General features: G+C 65.0%; 1 protein-coding gene across 1 annotated transcript; it reads right to left on the bottom strand.

Annotated features, from left to right (window-relative positions):
• Positions 1-14: 14 nt before the first annotated feature.
• Positions 15-13,522, bottom strand: ROBO3 (roundabout guidance receptor 3). The gene is given in 27 exon segments (XM_076363821.1): positions 15-229; positions 313-420; positions 500-577; positions 660-766; positions 2,015-2,182; positions 2,254-2,410; positions 2,503-2,712; positions 2,793-2,899; positions 2,980-3,106; positions 3,188-3,401; positions 3,404-3,480; positions 3,483-3,672; positions 3,778-3,890; positions 3,968-4,187; positions 4,273-4,387; positions 4,506-4,682; positions 4,769-4,937; positions 5,022-5,103; positions 6,185-6,396; positions 6,497-6,668; positions 7,525-7,649; positions 7,734-7,861; positions 8,821-8,959; positions 9,055-9,175; positions 9,278-9,435; positions 10,429-10,755; positions 13,375-13,522. Coding segments are annotated over 27 exon segments (4,164 nt in total).
• Between the last annotated feature and the right edge of the window lie 6,801 nt (positions 13,523-20,323).

Raw genomic sequence — 20,323 nt, 5'->3', positions numbered from 1 at the left:
GCTCGCCCTCCGCTTCATCGCTTCTCCTGCGGCGGGCAGGGAAATGGGGGACCCGGGCGGCGCCGATGGCCGGTCCCTTCGCCACGGTCCCCCAGCGTCCGGCTGCGCCCCGAGCCACGGCCGTGGGAGCCGGTGGAGCCGCGGGACGAGACGCTGCCCGTTGTGGAGCAGCTGCCGGACGCCTGACCCCGGGGCAGGCAGGAGGGTTTGCCGTAGGGGACAACCTCGTCTGCAAGGCAGGGGACAAGGTTGGGGTTCAGCGGTGACACCCCCCCAAACCTCTTTGGCACGCGGTCGGTGGCTCCGGCTTACCGCCGCGAGGTGGGCGATGGGTGACCTTGCGCTCGGCCCCGCTCAGCTCCCGCTCCGGCGAGGGGCCGGGGGTCTCGCCCGGCGGTGGCAGCGGCGGTGGCGGCAGGTCTGCGGCGGAGAGGGAGGAGAGAGCTGAGCCCACCCTGGACCCCCCCCGGATCCCCCTATCTCCCCCCCCACAACTCACCTCCTTGCTGTTTTTCCCGGCGATAGCGGCTGCATTTGGGCTTTGGGCGACTTTTCGGGGTCTCCCCACGGGTTTTCCCTGGGGGTGATGGCAGCGTCAGCCCCCCCCCCCCAGCCGGTGAGCCCCTCACCCCCCCAAAATGGCCCCCCCCAGGGCTTACCTGTGCCGGGGGGGCGGCGGGCTCGGGGCGGGTGGCCCTCGCCGGCATCCGGACTCGGAGGGGGGCTGGGTTCCTGCGGGGGGGTGCCGGCACCGTGGGGGGGTCTCCTGGCAAAAAGGGGGTGTGGGGTGAAGCCGGGGTAGGGGGGAGTGGGGTGGGGGGCTTGGTGGCCGCCGTGGTGCTGGCAGGACCCCCCCAGCGCCATGCTGTGCCGGAGCAGGGGGAAGCCGTGTGGTGGTGGCACAGCTGGATGGCAATGGCATGGGTGGGCTGAAGCATCACAGCTGGATGCCCATGCCACAGCTGGATTGCAGCTGCACGGCTGTACTTGCAACGGCACAGCTGGATGAGTGCAGTGGCACAGCTGGGTGGAGGGGCCACAGCTGGACGGCAGCGCCACAGCTGGATCACAGCTGCACGGCAGGGTTGCAATGGCACAGCTGGAGCACAGCTGGATAACAATTGCTCAGCTGGATTGCAAGCACATAGCTGGGTTGCAGCTGCACAGCTGGATCACAGCACAGCTGGATTGCCAGCACAGCTGGAATGCAACTGCACCACTGGATTGCAACCGCACCGCTGGGTTGCAGCTGCACAGCTGGATCACAGCACAGCTGGATTGCAACCACACAGCTGGGCTGCAGCTGCACAGCTGGGTCGTGACACAGCTGGATCACAGCACAGCTGGATTGCAACCACACAGCTGGGCTGCAGCTGCACAGCTGGGTCGTGACACAGCTGGATCACAGCACAGCTGGATTGCAACCACACAGCTGGGCTGCAGCTGCACAGCTGGGTCGTGACACAGCTGGATCACAGCACAGCTGGACTGCAACCACACAGCTGGGTTGCAGCTGCACAGCTGGGTCGTGACACAGCTGGATCACAGCACAGCTGGACTGCAACCACACAGCTGGGCTGCAGCTGCACAGCTGGGTCGTGACACAGCTGGATCACAGCACAGCTGGACTGCAACCACACAGCTGGGTTGCAGACGCACAGCTGGGCCACAGCACAGCCGGATTGCCAGCGCACAGCTGGATTGCAGCGTTACAGCTGGCCCCTGATGCCCCAGCTGCATTGCAGTGGCATGCTAGGATTGCGATGGCACCGCTGGATCGTGGCAGAGCCGGGCCACCACAGCACAGCTGGTGGCAATGTCCCAGCCAGCTCGTGACGGCGCAGGGGACATCTGGACCCCAATGACAGCCGGACCACGATGGCACGGCAAGGTCAGATCGCGACAACGCGGCTGAACTGCGATGGGACACCCGGACCATGGCGGGACATCCAGACCCCAACGAGACATCCAGACCCCGACGGCACAGCCGGACCAAGCGAGGCCCATCTCCTACCGGGGCAGGCGGGGGCTATCGAAGTCGCGGAGGCGAGGGATGTCCTCGGTGGCGCGAGGTGATGGCATCAGCGTGGCGGTGGACCGGCAGCCGGAGGAGGCGGCAGGCGAGGATGCGGCGGTGGCACAGGGGACATCCTCACTGGGGTACCACTCCTCCGTCCCCAACCTGCGGGGAGGGGGCCACAGGGTGGGTGCTGGGGCCAGCATCCCCCGGCCCCCCCAGCCACCCACACTCACCCGCCGGCTGCTTCTTCCTCTTCCTCTTCATCCTCCTCCTCCTCCTCCTCCTGGGCGCACCGGCTGAGCTCGCTGGCCGAGGGTGGCGGGGGCAGCAGCTCCGTCCAGCTCACGGCCGGCGGTTTCACCGCTTGCCCCAGCTTCTTCCCTTTGGCCCCTGCGGTGAGGAAGGATGCCGAGGGGGGCTGCGGGGAGGGGACTTGCGCCACCAGCACCCAGGTGTCCCCCCGACCCGTCCCACAGCCCTACCGTGCTCAGCCCGGCCGCGGGGTGCCTGGGGGGCCGGGGCATCCATCGTCTGGGGACCCCCCCCGAGGTAGGGGGTCCCGTGCTGTGAGAAGGGACGGGGGAAGGTGCGGAGGTCCTCACCGCCCGCCTCGATGGTGCTGTAAACCGGCCCCTCACCAGCCCCCGCCCCAAATTGCTCTGTCTGGGCGATGTAACGGGTGATGCCGGCATCTGCGGAGGGTGGCCGGCACCGTCAGGGCTGACCATGACCCCCCCAATCCAAGCCACTCGTCCCCATGATGACCCCTCACCGTTGTAGTATCTCTCGGTGGTCCCCAAGCAACCGGTGGCACCAACCGCGCCGCTGCCACCCCGCCACGCGTCTGCCAGCCACGGGTAACCACCGCCAGCAGCTGCCCTGCAAGGATACGGCGTGAAAGGATGCCGGCGGTCGGCGCTGGGCGCCCCGGGGAGGGGGAGCGATACCAGGGGGGTTACCTGGGGCTGCCGCGCACCGGAGCTGGGAAGGTGACTGCAGAAAGAGGTGGGAGTGAGGGCGGCGAGGGGCCGCGCCGGGACCCCGTGGCACCTATAGGCTTACCGGTGGGCGTATAGGCGAAGGACGCTGTAAAGAGAGAGGCGGTGGGTGGCTGGTGGGGTGATGGGTGCCGGGGTGGGGTTGTCCCAGGGGTAGCAGCCCCCGTACCGGCGAAGTGGCTCAGCTCCTTCTTCCTCCGACGGCGGCCGTAGAGCCAAGCAGCAAAGGCGGCGAGGATGACCCAGCAAGCGCCGCCAACGCCAGCGATGAAGGCCGGCTGCCTGGCCACCTCGGCCAAACGCTCGGCCATGCTGCTCCCACCCGCCAGCCCCGCATCCCGCTCCGCCGGGGGGGCTGCAAGCGACATGGGGAAAGGGGGGGGACACACCGGCAGGGGTGCCGAGGAGCCGTCCCCAGCACCCGGGGTGACCCCTGCCAACCCCCCCACCCATGGGTGCAGCAGCGGTGACAAGGGACTCACCAATGCGGATGGGGACGGGGGCACTGCGGGCGCCCACGCCGGCGCCAGTGGCAGCGGCAACTTCGGCGCGGTAAGGGACGCCAGGGACCAGTCCCCGCAGCACCGTCGCCAGCACCGTCCCCTCCACGCTCTGGTTGATGTGGAAGCGGCTCTCGTTGCCCAGGCACCAGATCTGGGGGGGGGGGGGACACGATGGGGACACCCATGGGGACACCATGACACGGTGTCATGGGGGACAGAGGGCACCCGCCACGTCCCCGCTGCCACCCGCCCTTACCCGGTAATCGCGGATGACGCCGTTTTGCTCAGCCGCCGGCGGCGGCTGCCACGAGATGCGGACGCTGGTGCCATTACCGGCCACGCTGACGGCTCGTGGCGGGGCGCTGGGGGCTACCAGGGGGACATGTGGGGTGTCATCTCTGGGGGGTCCCCAGGGACTCCCGCTACCCCCCCAACCCCACACTCACCCGCCTCGGGGGTGCGCAGGGCTCGCACGGCGCTGTCGGGGCCGTGGAGGTGATGGAAGTAGGGTCGGACCTTGACCTCGTAGTCCTGGCCCCGGCGCAGCTCGGTGAGCAGGGCCCCCCGCTCCCCTGGCGCCTGCACCGCCCGTGCCTCCTCCCAGCGCCCGCCGCGCCGCCGGTAAAGCACCCGGTAGCCCTGAAGGAAGGGTGCTTGGCGCTCCACCTGGGGACCCAAGGGGAGGGTGGGATGGGGGGGGGGGATGCTCGGCACCGGGAGCCCTATACCAGCAGCGCGGCACGGCACTCACGGTCCAGGAGAGGCGGACGGCGCCCGGCGGCAGCACCACGGGTTCCTGTAGGTGCACGGCCACTTGCGCCAGCTCCCGCTGCACCTGCTCGGGGTCCAGCCCTTGCTGCGTGGGGCTGGCGTCTGCCGAAAACATGAGAGGGTGGTGGGTCCATGGGCACCTCCATTGGCGTCATTGGGTGGCGAGGCACCCAAGGGTGGTGGGTGCGTGGACACCTCCGCCAGCATCGCCGCTGGGTCTCACCTTGGGTGCGCACGGGCTCTGAGATGCCGCTGGGGTCGCTGAGCCCGTAGGCGTTGACCGCCCGCACCAAGAAGAGGTAGACGGTGTCGGGGACGAGGCCGCTCACCGTGTGGATCTCACCCTCCACGTTGGCCGCCACTGTCTGCCATGGGCCACCCGCCGCCTGGCTGCCGGGGGACAGGGGTGACCCGTGGCGGGGTGGCACCGGGCCACTGCGTCACCCCTGCAGCCAGAGAGGATGCTTGTGTGATACCTGAAAGCCTCCACGATGTAGGAGGTGACATCGGTGGCACTGCTGTCCTCGTTCCCTTTCCAGCTCAGGGTGACGCTGCTTTTGGTGACGTTGGTGACCACGGGGGTGGAGGGTGGCCCAGGGAGGACACCGGGCTTGGGGGATGGCGGAGAGAGGTCAGATCCGTCACCTGTGTGAAGACACATGGAGATCTGGGGTGGCTTCCTTCCCGGTGCCACGGTGTCCCCGGTGCGGTGACGTCCCCGTGACCCACCCTGCACCTCCAGGGAGCCGCCCCAACGTGTCTCGCCCGCCGAGCTGGTGGCCACGCACTCGTAGTGCCCGGAGTCTGTCACCTGCGAGGGGAAGAGCTCCTGCCCCATCACCCTGAGCACCCGTCACCTCGGCACCCACCATCCTGAGCACCCACCATCCTGAGCGCACGCTGCCCTGAGCACCCACTGCCCTGAGCACCCACCCCCTTTGCACCCATCACCCTGAGCACCCACCACCCGTTGCACCTACCACCCTGAGCACCCATTGCCCTTTGCACCCACCATCCTGAGCACCCACCAATCCTTGCACCCACCACCCATTGCACCCACCAACCCTGAGCACCCGCCAACCCTTGCAACCACCACCCTGAGCACCCTCCACCCCTCGCACCCACCACCGCTTACACTCACCAACCTAGGCACCCACCACCTGTTGCATCCACCACCCTTTACACCCACCACCCCTTGCATCCACAACCCTGAGCACCCACAACCCGTTGCACCCACAACCCGTTGCACCCACCACCCTGGGCACCCACCACCCGTTGCGTCCACCACCAGTTGCATCCACCACCCTGGGCACCTGTTGCCCTTTACACCCACCACCCCAAGCACCCACCACCCCTTGCACCCACACACCTGAGCACCCACCACCCTGGGCACCCATCACCCTGAGCTTCCACCACCCTCGGCACCCATCACCCTTTGCACCCAACACCCCTTGCACCCAACACCCTTTGTGCCCACCACCCCAAGTACCCACCACCCTTTGCAAACACCACCCATCGCACCCACCACCCATCGCACCCATCACCCTTCGCACCCACCACCCTTTGTGCCCACCACCCCAAGTACCCACCACCCTTTGCAAACACCACCCATTGCACCCACCACCCATCACCCTTCACACCCACCACCCCTTGCACCCACCACCCTTTGTGCCCACCACCCCAAGTACCCATCACCCTTTGCACCCACCACCCCTTGCACCCACCACCCTTCGCACCCACCACCCTTCGCACCCACCCCCCCTCTCACCCACCCCCCCCTCGCACCCCCCGCCCCCTCACCACCCCAAGGACCCCTCCCATCCCCTTGCAGTGCCACCCCATGGGTGTCCCCGGGGGTGGGTGCCCTGAGCCCCCGCTCCGGGCCGGCTCACCCGGAGGCCAGTGATCTGCAGGGTGCCGTTCTCCAGCAGGCTGGCGCGGGGCTGGGCACCCACCAGGGCGCTCCCGTCCTTCAGCCACCCCACGCTGGCCGGGGGGTCACCGCCCCCCAGCCGGCACGGCAACCGCGCCGTGGCCCCCACCGGCAGCACCGTCCGGTTAGCGGGACCGCGGTGGATCACCGGCGGTCGGTGCTCAGCTGGCACTACGGTGAAGAGGGGGGGAAAACCCGGGAATTCCTCGGTGCCGGGATGGGTGCCACTCGTGCACCGAATGCGCCCGTTCTCTGCCGGCGAGGGACTTACCCTCTTCCACCTCCAACCGCGCCTTGGCCAGGACGCTGCCGGCCACGCTGATGGCCTGGCACAGGTAATAACCGGCATCGGTGGGCTGCACGTCGGCGATGGTGATGGCGCCGCCGGGGCTCACCGAAAAGCGGCCGGTGGGGTGCGGGGGCTGGCCGGGGACCAGCAGTGTCTGGGGGAGGAAGGGAGGGGTGCAGAGGGCTGCTGAGTGGGGGAGGACGGTGGGGGGGATGGGGAGGGGTTGGGATGGGATGGGATGGGATGGGATGGGATGGGATGGGATGGGATGGGGGTGGAAATGGGATGGGGATGGAAATGGGATGGGGATGGGATGGGATGGGGGTGGAAATGGGATGGGATGGGATGGGATGGGATGGGATGGGATGGGATGGGGGTGGAAATGGGATGGGATGGGATGGGATGGGATGGGATGGGATGGGATGGGATGGGATGGGGGTGGAAATGGGATGGGGATGGAAATGGGATGGGGATGGGATGGGATGGGATGAGGATGGAGATGGGAAGGGATGGGATGGGGAAGGTGATAGGGGTGGGGACAGGACTGGGGACAGGACTGGGGACAAGGATGGGGACAGGGATGGGGACAAGGATGGGGACAGGGATGGGACAGGGATGCGGAGGGGATGGGGAGGGGATGGGGATGGAATGGGGATGGTGACAGGGACAGGAACAGGGATGGGGATGGGAATGGGGACAGAGATGGGGACAGGGACAGGGATGGGGACAGGGACAGAGGTGGGGACAAGGACAGGGATGGGGACAGAGATGGGGACAGGGGTGGGGACAGGGATGGAAATGGGCACAGGGATGGGGACAGGGACAGGGATGGGGACAGGGACAGAGGTGGGGACAGAGATGGGGACAGGGGTGGGGACAGGGATGGGAATGGGCACAGGGATGGGGACAGGGACAGGGATGGGGACAGGGACAGAGGTGGGGACAGAGATGGGGACAGGGGTGGGGACAGGGATGGAGACAGGGAGGGGGGGACAGGGACGGGGACAGACCTGGCTGCCCTCCTTCTGCCAAAACACGGCGGGCGGCGGGTTGCCTTTGCTCTGGCACTGGAAGGTCACGCTCTGGCCGGGGGTGACAGTCTGGTCGCGGGGCCCGGTGACGAGCTGGGGGGGCACTGCCACAGCACGGGGAGAGAAAAGGGCTTGCCCGGCTGCTTTGCCAGCACCCTTGGGTGCTCCCTCGGGCACCCCCCCCTTACCGTGCACCGTGAGGGTGCCCGACGCCTCCGACCTGCCCACGCTGTTGTCGGCCACGCAGGTGTAGGTGCCCTCGTCCTCCGCCCGCAGCCGGCTGATCCGCAGGGTGTTGTCGGGCAGCACCTCCCACCTGGAAGGGGGAACCCCGCGAGGCCGCGGCGCCGGCAGGGTGCCGGGGCGCCACGAGGGCACGGGGTGCCGCGGGGATGTGGGATGCGGTGAGGATGCAGGATGCCATGGGAATGTGGGATGTGATGGGGATGCGGGATGTGACGGGGATGCGGGATGCGATGGGGATGATGGATGTGATGGGGATGCGGGATGTGACAGGGATGCGGGATGCGATGGGGATGATGGATGTGATGGGGATGCGGGATGTGACGGGGATGCGGGATGCGATGGGGATGATGGATGTGATGGGGATGCGGGATGTGATGGGGATGTGGGTACGCTGGGGATCTGGGATGCAACAGAAATGGGGGGATGCAACGGAGATGTGGGGTGTGATGGATATGCAGGACGCAATGAGGATGCAGGATGCGACGGGGATGTGGGATGCAAGAGAGATGTGGGATGCGATGGGGATGCGGGATGCGATGGGGATGATGGATGTGATGAGGAATGTGATGGGGATGTGGGTACGCTGGGGATCTGGGATGCAACAGAAACGGGGGGATGCAACGTAGATGTGGGATGCGATGGGGATGCGGGATGTGACGGGGATGCAGGAAGCAATGGAGACGCAGGATGCCATGGGGATGTGGGATGTGACGGGGAAGCAGGATGCGATAAGGATGCTGGATGCGATGAGGGCGCGGGACGCAACGGGGATGTGGGATGCAACGCGGGTGTGGGATATGATAGGGATGCGGGATGCGGTAGGGCCGCGGGATGTGGTAGGGAGGCAGGGTGTGATGGGGATGCTTGATGCCATGGGGATGCGGGACACGACGGGGATGCGGGCTGCAACGCAGCTGCGAGACGTTCCGAGCCCACCAGGCCGGCAGGCAGCGATGCCGCCCGGCTGCACCGCAGACGCCCACCCTGGCCCTGGCGCCCACCGTGCCAGCCCCCTCGCCCACCGCTTACCTTCCCGGAGGCATCTCGCCCTCCTCCTTGCGCCAGCGAGCCACCGGCTGGGGGTCCCCCACCGCCTCGCAGGGAAACTCCGCCGTCCCCTCCACCAGCACCGCTTGGTTGAGGGGCCTCTTGCCGAACGCCGGGCGCTCTGCGGGGCGGCCGTCAGTCCCGCCGGGACGGCACACGCGCACACACACACCCCCCCCCCAACACCCCAAAAATGACATCCCCGTCCCCACGCACCGAAGACCACCAGCTCGGCCGGCTCGCTGTCCCTCTCCCCCACCACGTTGGTGGCCACGCAGACGTAGACGCCGGCGTCGCTCTTGCGGGTGCTGGCCAGCATCAGCTTCCCACCGCGGATCTGCCAGGCAGCCCAGCTCAGCCGGGGGGGGGGGGGGGGCCTCAGACCCCCCAACCCTGGGGGGTTTTTTTTTTGGGGGGGAGGACCCCCCCTATCCCTCACCGTCAGGTGCTCGTCCTTGTCGCTGAGCCGGGCGCCGTTCTTCTTCCAGGAGACGCTCGGTTCGGGGTGGCCGCGGGGGGGGACGCACTCCAGGACGGCCGGTTCGCCCGCTGCCACCACCACGTCCCCGGGGGGCTGCCGGAAATCATCCCGCAGCACTGGGGGGGGGCATGACATCAGCCCTGCCTCAGTTTCCCCATCCCTGCACCCCTTGTGCTGGGGACCCGTCGTCGTCCCCCCCCCCGCCCCTTTCCCAGCGTGGAGATGATAAAGCTCAGTGATGCTGCATTTAACGTCGGCAGGACCTGGATTTGACCCCCGATACGGGGTGTAACCCCCCCAAACCTAGCCCTGCCCCCCCCCAAATAATCTCTGGTGATTGAGTTAAGCTCAAATCTGGGTCTAAACCCGGTCTGGGTTTAACTCTGGCGTCGCCCCGGTCCTGGGTCTAACCCTGAGCCGCAGCCTCGGCTCAGCGGGAGCCAGCGGCTGCCCCCGAGCCACCCGATGGCCGACGCTGGGGGAGGCTGGGGGTGGCACCGGGGACATTGTTTTCATTTATTTTCATTTATTTTCAATTATTTTCACTTATTTTTCCTTATTTTCATTTATTTTCACTTACTTTCATTTATTTTAATTCATTTTCACTTAATTTATTTTCACTTATTTTTATTTATTTTCACTTTTATTTATTTTCACTTACTTTTATTTCTTTTCATTTCTTTTCACTTAATTTCTTTTCATTTCTTTCCAATTATTTTCACTTATTTTCATTTCTTTTCACTTATTTTCATTTCTTTTCACTTATTTTCACTTATTTTCAATTATTTTAACTTATTTTCATCTGGTTTAACTTCTTTCCATTTCTTTTCATTTCTTTTCACTTGTTTTTCACTTCTTTTCAATTGTTTTCACCTATTTTCACTTCTTCTCATCTATTTTCACTTCTTTTCACTTAGCAGCGCCAGGCCTGGAGTTTTTGCAGCCCCCCACCCCCCCAGCCGCCGCGCCGAGCTGGGCTCAGCGGTGACAACCAGACACACACCCCCCCCCTTCCCAAAATCACTCCCCCCCCCAAAAACCTCCACCCCCAACCCCAGCACCCCCCCACTGTCCCCCGTCCGTCCCCCCCCCACACCCAGGGGACTCACCGGCCACCTCCAGGGAGGCGTTCCTGCTGGTGGCCTCCCCCAGGTAATTCCTGGCCACGCAGACGTAGACCCCCTCGTCGGGCTTCCCCCGCCGGCCGTGGAGGATGCGGAGGAAGAAGAGGGACCCCCCCGGCAGGAGGGTGCGGTGGGAGCGGGGGTCCTCCCGGTCTGTCTCCACCCGCTCCCCGTCTTTGTACCACTCCACCGCCGGGGACGGGCGACCTTCAGCTTTGCAGCTCAAGGTGGCCGGTTCCCCCTTGGAGACCAGGAGATCCGTGGGATGCTCCACGATACGGGGTGCCGTGTCCTCCAGCTGAGGGTGGGACCCTGCGTAAAAAACAGGGGGGGTGGTCCCCACTAACCCCCCCCCAGGGAGGTGGGGAGGCGGGTTTTGGGGGGGGCTGAGCACCCTCCATGGCTTGCGCGGCGCCTTCCTGGCACCACCACCTGCTCTGCTCGGTGAGCAGGAGGTGAGATGAAGTGTGGCCAGGTCTCAGCCCGGTGCAGTCCCCACCCCCCGTCCAGGAGGTGAGGTGACCAGGAGGTGAGATGAAGTGTGGCCAGGTCTCAGCCCAGTGTGGGTGCCGGTGGGGTGGGAGCGGGACCGGGAGGGTGTCGGACCTCGGACACACCGGGGGACGAGGACAGGGGGGACAAAGCGGGTCCGCTCCCAGTAACACCCCTTTTCCACCCGGTTGCCAGCTGGGCGTCCCTGGGGAAATGGGGTTGGGGCTAAATTGCCCCAAAAAGGGGATTTTTTTTCCATCAGCTGCAAGTGATGATTTTCTGTAGCAGAGCTGGTAACTCCAGGTTGCGGGAAACGCTTAAATTTAGGTTAAAAAAACCCATATTGGGTCTGTGGGGCCGTTCCAGGAAAACCCCGCCGTTAGGGCACGGGAATTAATGAATGCCCATTAACGCTTGGATAATTAACGCTCATTAATGCCGGGGTCTAACTGGCTGGGTCCGGGTGGCCCGGCCCACCCGTGTCCCCGGTGCCACCCACAGCTGGTGCTGCAGCTCAGGCTGCGCTCACCGAGTGTCACTGCTGTCCCAGAGACCGGCCGCGCGCGCACGCCCACGCGAGTTGCACCCCCCCCCCCCCCCAAGACGTGCGTGTGCACGCAGCACGCGTGCAGCTTGCACGCACGCGTGCGTGCGGGCACACACATGCAGGCGCGCGAACAGGCCTGCAGCCGCGCACAGGCGCGCGCGCGCGTGTGTCAGCACGTGCTTGCACGCGTGCGCGCGCTCACACACTCGCACACGCACGCACTCACGCGTGCGTCACGCAGGGGCGGGCGTGCATGCAGCTGCACCCACACGCAGGTGCATGCACCCACACGCAGGTGCATGCACCCCCACACGCAGGTGCATGCACGCACGTGCGTATTCACGCAGGGGCAGGCACGCACGCACATTTGCACACGCACACAGGCGTGCACACCCGTGCACACCCCCACGCGCATTCCGGCGGGGCGCACAAGCCTGCGCTTACCCGCATCCCTGCGTATCCACGCGCGCACACGCGTGCACACGCGCGCACGCGGCTCCACACATTCACGTGCGCGCCCACCGCACGCGTGCCCCTGCATTTGCACGCGCGCGTGCAGACACGCTCCTGCCCCCAGCTCCCCAAGCATCCGGGGGGCTCCCCGGGGCGGGTGGGATGGGTTGCCATGGGGACGGGATGCGGCTGCCATGGGGACGGGGAGGGATGCTGCGGGGTACCGGGTACCCCGTGGGGGCAGCAGCGCGGTGGGGTGGGCGCAGCGGGGGCCGAGAGGGCCGCAGCTGGGCCCGGTGGCTAATTGGGACGAGCGGGGGGTCAGGCCAGGCCCCCTCCTGCGCCCGGCCGGCTGCGCCAGGGCGGGGTGTCCCGCGGGGGTTTGGGGGGACACCCCCCACCCCGATCAGCCACCCAGAGCCAAACGGAGGGAGAAGTTCAGACTAAAAAAGGGGGAAAAGCTCAAAAAGGGCTTAAAATTCAGGCGGACTCCCCCTCCCTCACCCCCCCGGTACTTGCAGCCGTCCCGGGCTGCCCTTCCCCCGCCCCCCACTCCATCCCAACTCGGGGACATGGGGCCGGTTTGGAGTCACAGCGTCGGTTTGGGGACACGGGGCTGGTTTGGGGACATGGGGTCTCTTCTGGCTCAGGGTCTGGGGGTAGGTGTGGGGACATGGGGCTGGTTTGGGGACACTGCGGCTGGTTTGGGGACACCGGGTTGGTCCTGGCTCAGGGTCTGGGGGTTGGTTTGGGGACACCGGGTTGGTCCTGGCTCGGGGTCTGGGGGTTGGTTTGGGGACATGGAGCTGGTTTGGGGACACTGGGGCAGTTCCAGTTCAGGGTCTGGGGACCGGCTTGGGGACACAGGACTGGTTTGGGGACACGGGGTCTCTCCCAGCTCAGAGTCAGGGGGGCGGTGTGGGGACACAGAGGTGGTTTGGGGACAGAGGGTCGCTCCCGGTTTGGGGTCTGTGGGTTGGTCCGGGGATACGGGGACAATTTGGGAGCACCGTGTCCATCCCAGTTCATGGTCTGGGGGTCGGTGTGGGGACATTGGGCCGGTTTGGGAACAGGGGGTCGCTCCCTGTTCGAGATTTGGGGGGACAGGGCTGGTTCGGGGACACCCGCTCGGTCCTGGTTTGGGGTCTAGGGGCCAGTTTGGGGACACAGGGTCACTCCCGATCTGGGGACGCAGGGCTGGTCCCGGTTTGGAGTCACGGGGACTATCTGGGGACCCGGCATCGCTCCCGCTTTGCGGTCCGGGGGTCGGTCCGGGGACACGGAGCCCGTCCCGGTGGGGTCCCGACTGGGGGGGGGCTGCGGGCTACTTCCAGCGTCACCGCTGGACCAGGACCGGGCACCCCGGGACAGCGGGACAGCGGGACAGCGGGACAGCGGGACACGGGGACAGCAGGAGCCGGGGCCCCGGGGCCACGTACCGTTGCCGGGGGCGAGGCCGGGGAGGTGGAGCGCGGCGATGGTGCGGTTGATGCCGAGCAGGAGCTGGGAGGAGTTGGAGCCCTCGGCCCCCAGCGAGTCGGCGAACAGGTTCATCTGCAGCAGCGTCTTCAGCAGGTACCGCAGCATCCTGGCGGCGGCGCGGCTGGGCTCGGCTTGGTTAGGCTCGGCTCAGCACGGTCCGACCCAGCGCGGCTCGGCACGGCTGAGCTCGGCTCGGCTCGGCTCGGCTCGGCTCGGCTCGGCACGGCTGAGCTCGGCTCGGCTCGGCTCGGCTCTGCACGACCCGATCCAGCACGATTCGGCACGGTTGAGTTCGGCACGGCTGAGTTTGGCTTGGCTCGGCTCGGCTCCGCACGACCCGACTCGGCTCAGGCGCCGCCCGACCCGAGCTGAGCTCGGCTCTGCACGACCCGGCTCGGCTCAGCGCGGTCCGACCCAGCGCGGCTGAGCTCGGCTCGGCTCGGCTGAGCTCGGCTCTGCACGACCCGGCTCGGCTCAGCGCGGTCCGACCCGGCACGGCTGAGCTCGGCTCTGCTCGGCTCAGCTGAGCTCGGCTCTGCGCGTCCCGGCTCGGCTCAGCGCCGTCCGACCCGGCACGGCTGAGCTCGGCTCTGCTCGGCTCAGCTGAGCTCGGCTCTGCGCGTCCCGGCTCGGCTCAGCGCCGTCCGACCCGGCACGGCTGAGCTCGGCTCTGCTCGGCTCGGCTCGGCTCGGCTCGGCTCGGCTGAGCCCGGCTCCGCACGGCCCGGCTCGGCTCAGCGCGGCCCGACCCAGCGCGGCTGAGCTCGGCTGAGCTCGGCTCAGCCCAGCGCGGCTCAGCTCGGCTCGGCTCAGCCCGCGGCACCGCCCCCCGGGTCCGGCCGGGAGCGGGGGCGCGGCCAGCGCGGTGCGGGGGGGGGGGGGGGGGGGGGGCAGACGGGGGTGTCCCTGCCCCCCCCTTTTGGGAAGGGGGATGGGGGGGAAGGGAGGGCTCCCATATAGGGTGGGGGCTCCGTGGTAAGGGGCGGAGGGGGATTGGGGTGACCTTTGGAGGGGGCAGAGGAAAGGGGGGGGGGGGGTGTCTTCGGTTGGAAGGGAGGAGGAGGAGGAAGGGGAGGAAGAGGGGCTGCTGTGCTGCCCGGCCTCATCCCAAATGACACGTCACCCCACGGGGCTGCCGGCACCCCCCACCCAGCCAAAGTCCCACCCTGGGACCCCCCCCCCCTCAGTGAACCCCGAAAGGCAGCTTCACCCCCCATCCCATGGGGAAAACACGGCTGCCCGGGGGGCGCAGCCTAACACCCACGTACCCCAACACCGGGGCGCGCTGGCAGAGGTGTGTACCGCTTTTGGGGGTGCTGGGACCCCCAGTGGCTTTGAACTTGGGGGGGGGGGGACAAGTGGGAACGTCTGCCCCATTGCAAGATGCCTCCTGAATTCATAATTAGCAATTAGGCGCTTAATTAATGTGCTGGGGCTGATGTGTGAAGCAATGCGCCTCCTCCAGCGAGGCCCCCCGTTATGGGGGGGTTCGTTACGGGGGCGGGGTTCGTTATGGGGGGGGTTCATTACAGTGGCACTTACGACCTCTGTGGAATAGGGCAAAGGGGGGGGTGATGATGGGGTGGGGGGGAAAAAAGGGGGGTCGGGGGTGTGGGGAGCCCCTGGGGGGTTGGAAGGGGATGGGGCAGCTGGGGGAGGAGAGAGGAGGTGGGGTGGGGAGGGGAAGGGGCGATGGGGGAGGACCGGGGGGGGGGCATGCACATCTGGGGTGCAACGGGCAGGGTTGAGCAGGAGAAGGGGCCTCACATCTGGATGGTGAGACAGGCCCGCGCGCCTTTGCACATCTGGAAGGGGTGCGAACGTGCCCCAAAGGGGGTTCACATCTGGGGGGCGCTTGGGGCACAGCTCGGGGGGGGCTTTTTCGTGCACAAGGGCCTCCGGGAAGTTCACATCTGGGAGGGTTGGGTGGTCCGGGGGATACATGTGCGTTTGGGCAAACATCTGGAGGGCTCAGGTCACAGCTGGAGGGGTCCCCGGGGTCACAGCTGGGCGCACACCTGAAGGCGCAGGGATGCTTAAGCGCACATCTGGAGAGCCGGGCGGTTTGCAGCCGTGCACATCTGGAGGCACAAGCGGGAGGTAGGCGAGCGCACATCTGGGTGCACATCTGGAGAGCTCGCACGAGCACGCTCCCCACCCCCACCCCACCCCCCACCCGGGGCTGTGCTGGGGCCACAGACGGGCGCACATCTGGACCCCCGCGCACATCTGGGACCGCTCAGCCTCGGCAGCGTCCTCCGGGTTCTCCATATCCCACCGAACCTGCAGGATCCCGGCGCTGCCGGCGACAGCAAAGCTCCTGTCCCGGTGTCTCGGGGGCGATGCATTATTCATCCACCCTTCTCGTAGCCAGGCACGGAGCAAGTAAATAAATATTAATTTAACGGGATCACAAAGCTTTTCCGTTTCTCCTGCTGGGGATGCAGCAGCCCAGGGATTTCCCGGTAGGATCACAACAAAACAAAAAAAAAAAAAAAGAAAAAAAAAAAAAAGGAGAAATAAATTATCCGTAGAATAACGGGTTTAATCCAACTATTATCCGAATAATTCTCCGGGATGGGAATCGCAGGTGATGCTGGAATATTAGACGCCGTGGTATTTCCCCCCCTACCCCCGCCCTCTCCTTTTGGGTGTCCCCGAAAAGCCGAGCCGTGGGGATGGGGCATCTCCGACCCGGGAATAGGGGATGGAAAGGGGATGTTAATCCCCGGAGAGCTTCTGGGCCTCTTTTCACGGAGTGCTTTGAAGAGAGGAGAGTTTTTTGCGAGCCCCAGGGATTAAAGCACCTCTGGATTCATCCCGCTACGAGGCCTGAGGCTGCGGCGATGGGCTCCCGGGGCTGGCACGCGCGCGTCCGTCGCTGATACCATCCTCCGAGATGGCTTGGGATGGGGAAAGGAGACAAAGGAGCCGCTTCATCCCGACGGATAATCCCCCCCCCCCCCCCCCCCGATTCATCCCTGTTAATCAGCTGGGCAAACAGCGAGCGCGGGGGCATCGCCTCCTTGTTAGCAGATTTATTACCGCTGCCGGGGCATTTAATTGCCCTTTTATTCAGCGATTAGCGGCTGTTTGCGCAGGCTTTGCCCAAACCTCTCGTTGCCACAGCCCAAAATCGCCCCCCCAAATTTTTTGGCCGGGGGGGGGGGGGGGGGGGCTTCCCCCGTACTTCGTGATCCTCGTTATTCCTCCTTATTTTTCCCAACCCTCTGCGGCATCGCCGGGCAGCATCGGGGTGGGGGAAACTGAGGCACGAAGGACCTCGCGGTAATGACGAGCGACAAGATATTTGTATGGGCAAATGAGCGGCTGGACCCCCCCCCCCCTCCCCGCACCGATGCCGGGGGGGGGGGTAAATCCCTCGCAGCCCCGTTATTAACATACCCCCCGGGAGCCCCCCACCCCGAGCCGGGCGCTTTGCCGGAAAATGCAGCTTTTTGAATATTTATAGAGGTTGTGGCGCGGCACATGAGGCGGGAGGGGGGGGGAGAGGGGGGGGGACGCAGAGAGGGGCTGCCTGGGGGGGGGCTCAGTCTGGAGAGGAGCAATGCTGGGGTGCTGGAGGGGATGGTGCTTGAATGGTTTAGGGGATGACACTGAGATGCTTCGGGGGACGGTGCCGGGATGTTTTTGGGGAGCACGCTGGGGTGCCGTAGGGGATGACACCGGGATGCTTCAGAGGATGGTGCGGGGAGGCTTTAAGGAAAGATGCTGGGATGTTTTAGGGGGGCGCGCTGGGGTGCTCTAGGGGATGACGGTGGAATGCTTTGGGGGTGACACTGGGATCCTTCAGGGGACAATGGCGGGACGCTTTACGGAAAGATGCCGAGACGTTTTAGGGGAGGGTGCGGGAATGACACCGGGATGCTTTAGGGGGTGATACCGGGATGACCGAGAGGATGATGCTGGGCTGCTTTAGGGGGTGACACTGGCGTGATTTAGGGGATGACGGTGGGATGTTTTTGGGGAGCATAGCGGGATGCTTTAGGGGACGATGCCAGGGTGCGCTAAGGGATAATGCCGGGGTGCTGTAGGGGATGACACTGGCATGCTTTAGGGAATGGTGCTGGGATCCTTTAGCGGATGATGGTAGGATGATTTAGGGGACGACACTGGGATGCCGTAGGGGTTGATGCCAGGATGCTTTAGGGGATGGTGCTGGGATGCTTTAGGGGATGGTGCTGGGATGCTTTAGGGGACGATGCCAGGGCGTGCTAAGGGATAATGCTGAGATGTTTTAGGGGAGCGCACCGGCATGCTTTAGGGGATGACGCTGAGATGCTTTAGGTGAGCAGATTGAGATGCTTTAGGGGGTGACCCGGGGGTGCTCTGTGGGACGGTGTGGGGATGCCTTAGAGGACGGGTGTCAGGCTGTCTTTCCTCCACGCCTGGCAGACGCAGGAGGCCGGTGAGTTGAGGCCTCCTCGCGGGGCGTCCCAGCCCGCCTCATTACCGACGTCTTTGGGAAGCCGGAGCCCATGTGTTCTTGAGACGAGCGACTCGGGGTATATTAACATCCCATTTCCACCTCTTTAATATAGAGTTTGTCGAGATCATTTATCAGCCATCCTCCCTTCAGGGCCGGGGGAAGCCGGGCAGAGCTCGGCAGCTGGGTCACGACGAGAGGCGAGGGATGCTCGTCCCTGAAGGAAGCCGACTCCGGGTTTAACAGGTAGTGGCTCATGTGCGAATCGCTAGTTTGGGACCGGCGCATCATTGGGAAAGGCTCTATCAAAGCTGGGCTTAATTGGGTGGAAGGCTTGTTTGCATGGCCGCTAATGGGGGATCAGAGGGCCGGGGACCCAGCGCTGACGGCCCTACAAAGGCAAGCAATTACTTGCTTGTCTGCATTATGTATTAACCCATCTGGGGCCGGGATATTGGCTTTGAAAGGGAGACAAAGGCGGAGGCGTGACGCTATTCCCCACACCGAATTAGCCCGCCTGGGTCCCCTTTGTGCAGCGGGCAGGGCAGCTGGATACGGGATGCAGCCCCTAAGGATGCTGATGGGTACCAGGGCGTGGCAGCAGGGCGATGCCTCGCTCAGCATCCCCACACCCTCCTCAGTACCGCATCGAGCATCTTTTCTCGCCTTTCATCGGTCACCCCAGTTTCCTGCCGGCGGCCACGTCTCGGGTTAACAAACTCGTTAGAGCTTTGGCTTTAATTAGCCAGCGCCGCTGTTAATAAGTTTATACTTCTTTTCGGCAGCGTATTTGGTGACGGGAGGTTAATTATGAACAGGTCAGTAAACTGCAGTAAACACTAGTCTGTACCTACTGATTTGTCCGCTTGGCTTTTTGGCTAATTGTTAATTATCTTTATTGGGTTGGAAGGTTGGCTTGAGCGAGGTGGCGAGGGAGCGTTGGGGAGCAGGGGGGGTGTTTCCCCACCGCTGCCCCAAGCTGCTTGTCCCGCCGCCTGCACGTCCGCAGGGAGCTGAGGACGGCCACAATTCATTGGACGGGCGAGCCCCGGCTGAGAACAGCCACGATTCAATGCACAGGGCGATCCTGACTGAGAACAACCACAACTCATTGCACGGGTGATCCTGGCTGAGAACAGCCACAATTCATTGCACAGTGAGCCCCGACTGAGAACAGCCACAACTCATTGCACGGGTGATCCTGGCTGAGAACAGCCACAATTCATTGTATGGGTGAGCCCCGACTGAGAACAGCCACAATTCATTGCACGGGTGATCCTGGCTGAGAACAGCCACAACTCATTGCACGGATGAGCCCCACTGAGAACAGCCACAGCTCATTGCCCGAAGCGACGCGCTGCGGGGGGGGGGGTGGGGGTGGGGGGGTGCTGAGAACGGGCACAACTCTCTACAGGAATGACTCACGGAGGCGTTCGGTGGGGTTGGGGGGGGACCCACAAGCCCCCCGCCGCCGTGTCATTAGCAAGCGGTCAAATGGCCCTAATGAGGACGCGGGGCTGCATCGCAATCAGCTGCTCTAGAGGAATAATGAATTTTTCAATCCCTAATTAACCGTTAACCTCATTTGCATTCCTCCCCCGGCTCACGGCGAGCCCCTCTAATTGGGGCCTGATTAGCTCCCGGGCAGGGGTGTTTCCATACGGCGCAGCGCCGGTGGGCCCGGGGATGGCGGGGAAGGAGCTGGTGGCCCCCCCAGGGCTTGGGGACGCGGGCGCCCTGCCGTGGGGACACACGGGCAGGGCTGGCAGCGGCTGCGTCCCCGTGGGCAGCTGGCTTCGGGGACATCGGCAGCGGGTATGTTCCTTTGGGGACACACCAGCAGTGGGGACATCCCCTTGGGGACCTGCTCTGGGGACACATGGCAAGGCTGGCAGCGGGTGCAGCCCTCTGGGGACACGAGGTAGGGCTGGCAGCGGGGACATCCCTTTGGGGACACTCCACAGGGGCGAAAGTGGGGACATCCATACGGGGACATGCTGCAGAGGTGGCAGTGGGTGCATCCCTTTGGGGACACAGTGGCAGTAGGCACATCCCTTTGGGGACACACCAGCAGTGGGGACATCCCTTCAGGGACATGCTGCAGAGGTGGCAGTGGGTGCATCCCTTTGGGGACACAGTGGCAGTAGGCACATCCCTTTGGGGACACACCAGCAGCGGGGACATCCCTTTGGGGACATGCTGCAGGGGTGGCAGTGGGTGCATCCCTTTGGGTACGAGCTGGCAGCAGGTACATCCCCTTGGGGACATGGTGGCAGCAGGGACATCCCTTTGGGGACACGCTGTAGGGCTGGCAGTGGGTGCATCCCTTTGGGGACACACCACAGGGCTGGCAGCAGGGACATCCCTTTGGGGACATGACACAGGGGTGGCAGCGGGTGCAGCCCTTCGGGGACACGGTGAAGAGCTGGCAGCAGGGACATCTCTTTGGGGACACACCA

Source organism: Aptenodytes patagonicus, unplaced genomic scaffold, assembly GCF_965638725.1.
Source record: "Aptenodytes patagonicus unplaced genomic scaffold, bAptPat1.pri.cur scaffold_128, whole genome shotgun sequence".
In the NCBI taxonomy this organism is placed as follows: domain Eukaryota; kingdom Metazoa; phylum Chordata; class Aves; order Sphenisciformes; family Spheniscidae; genus Aptenodytes; species Aptenodytes patagonicus.
This window is presented reverse-complemented; position numbering and strand designations above follow the sequence as displayed.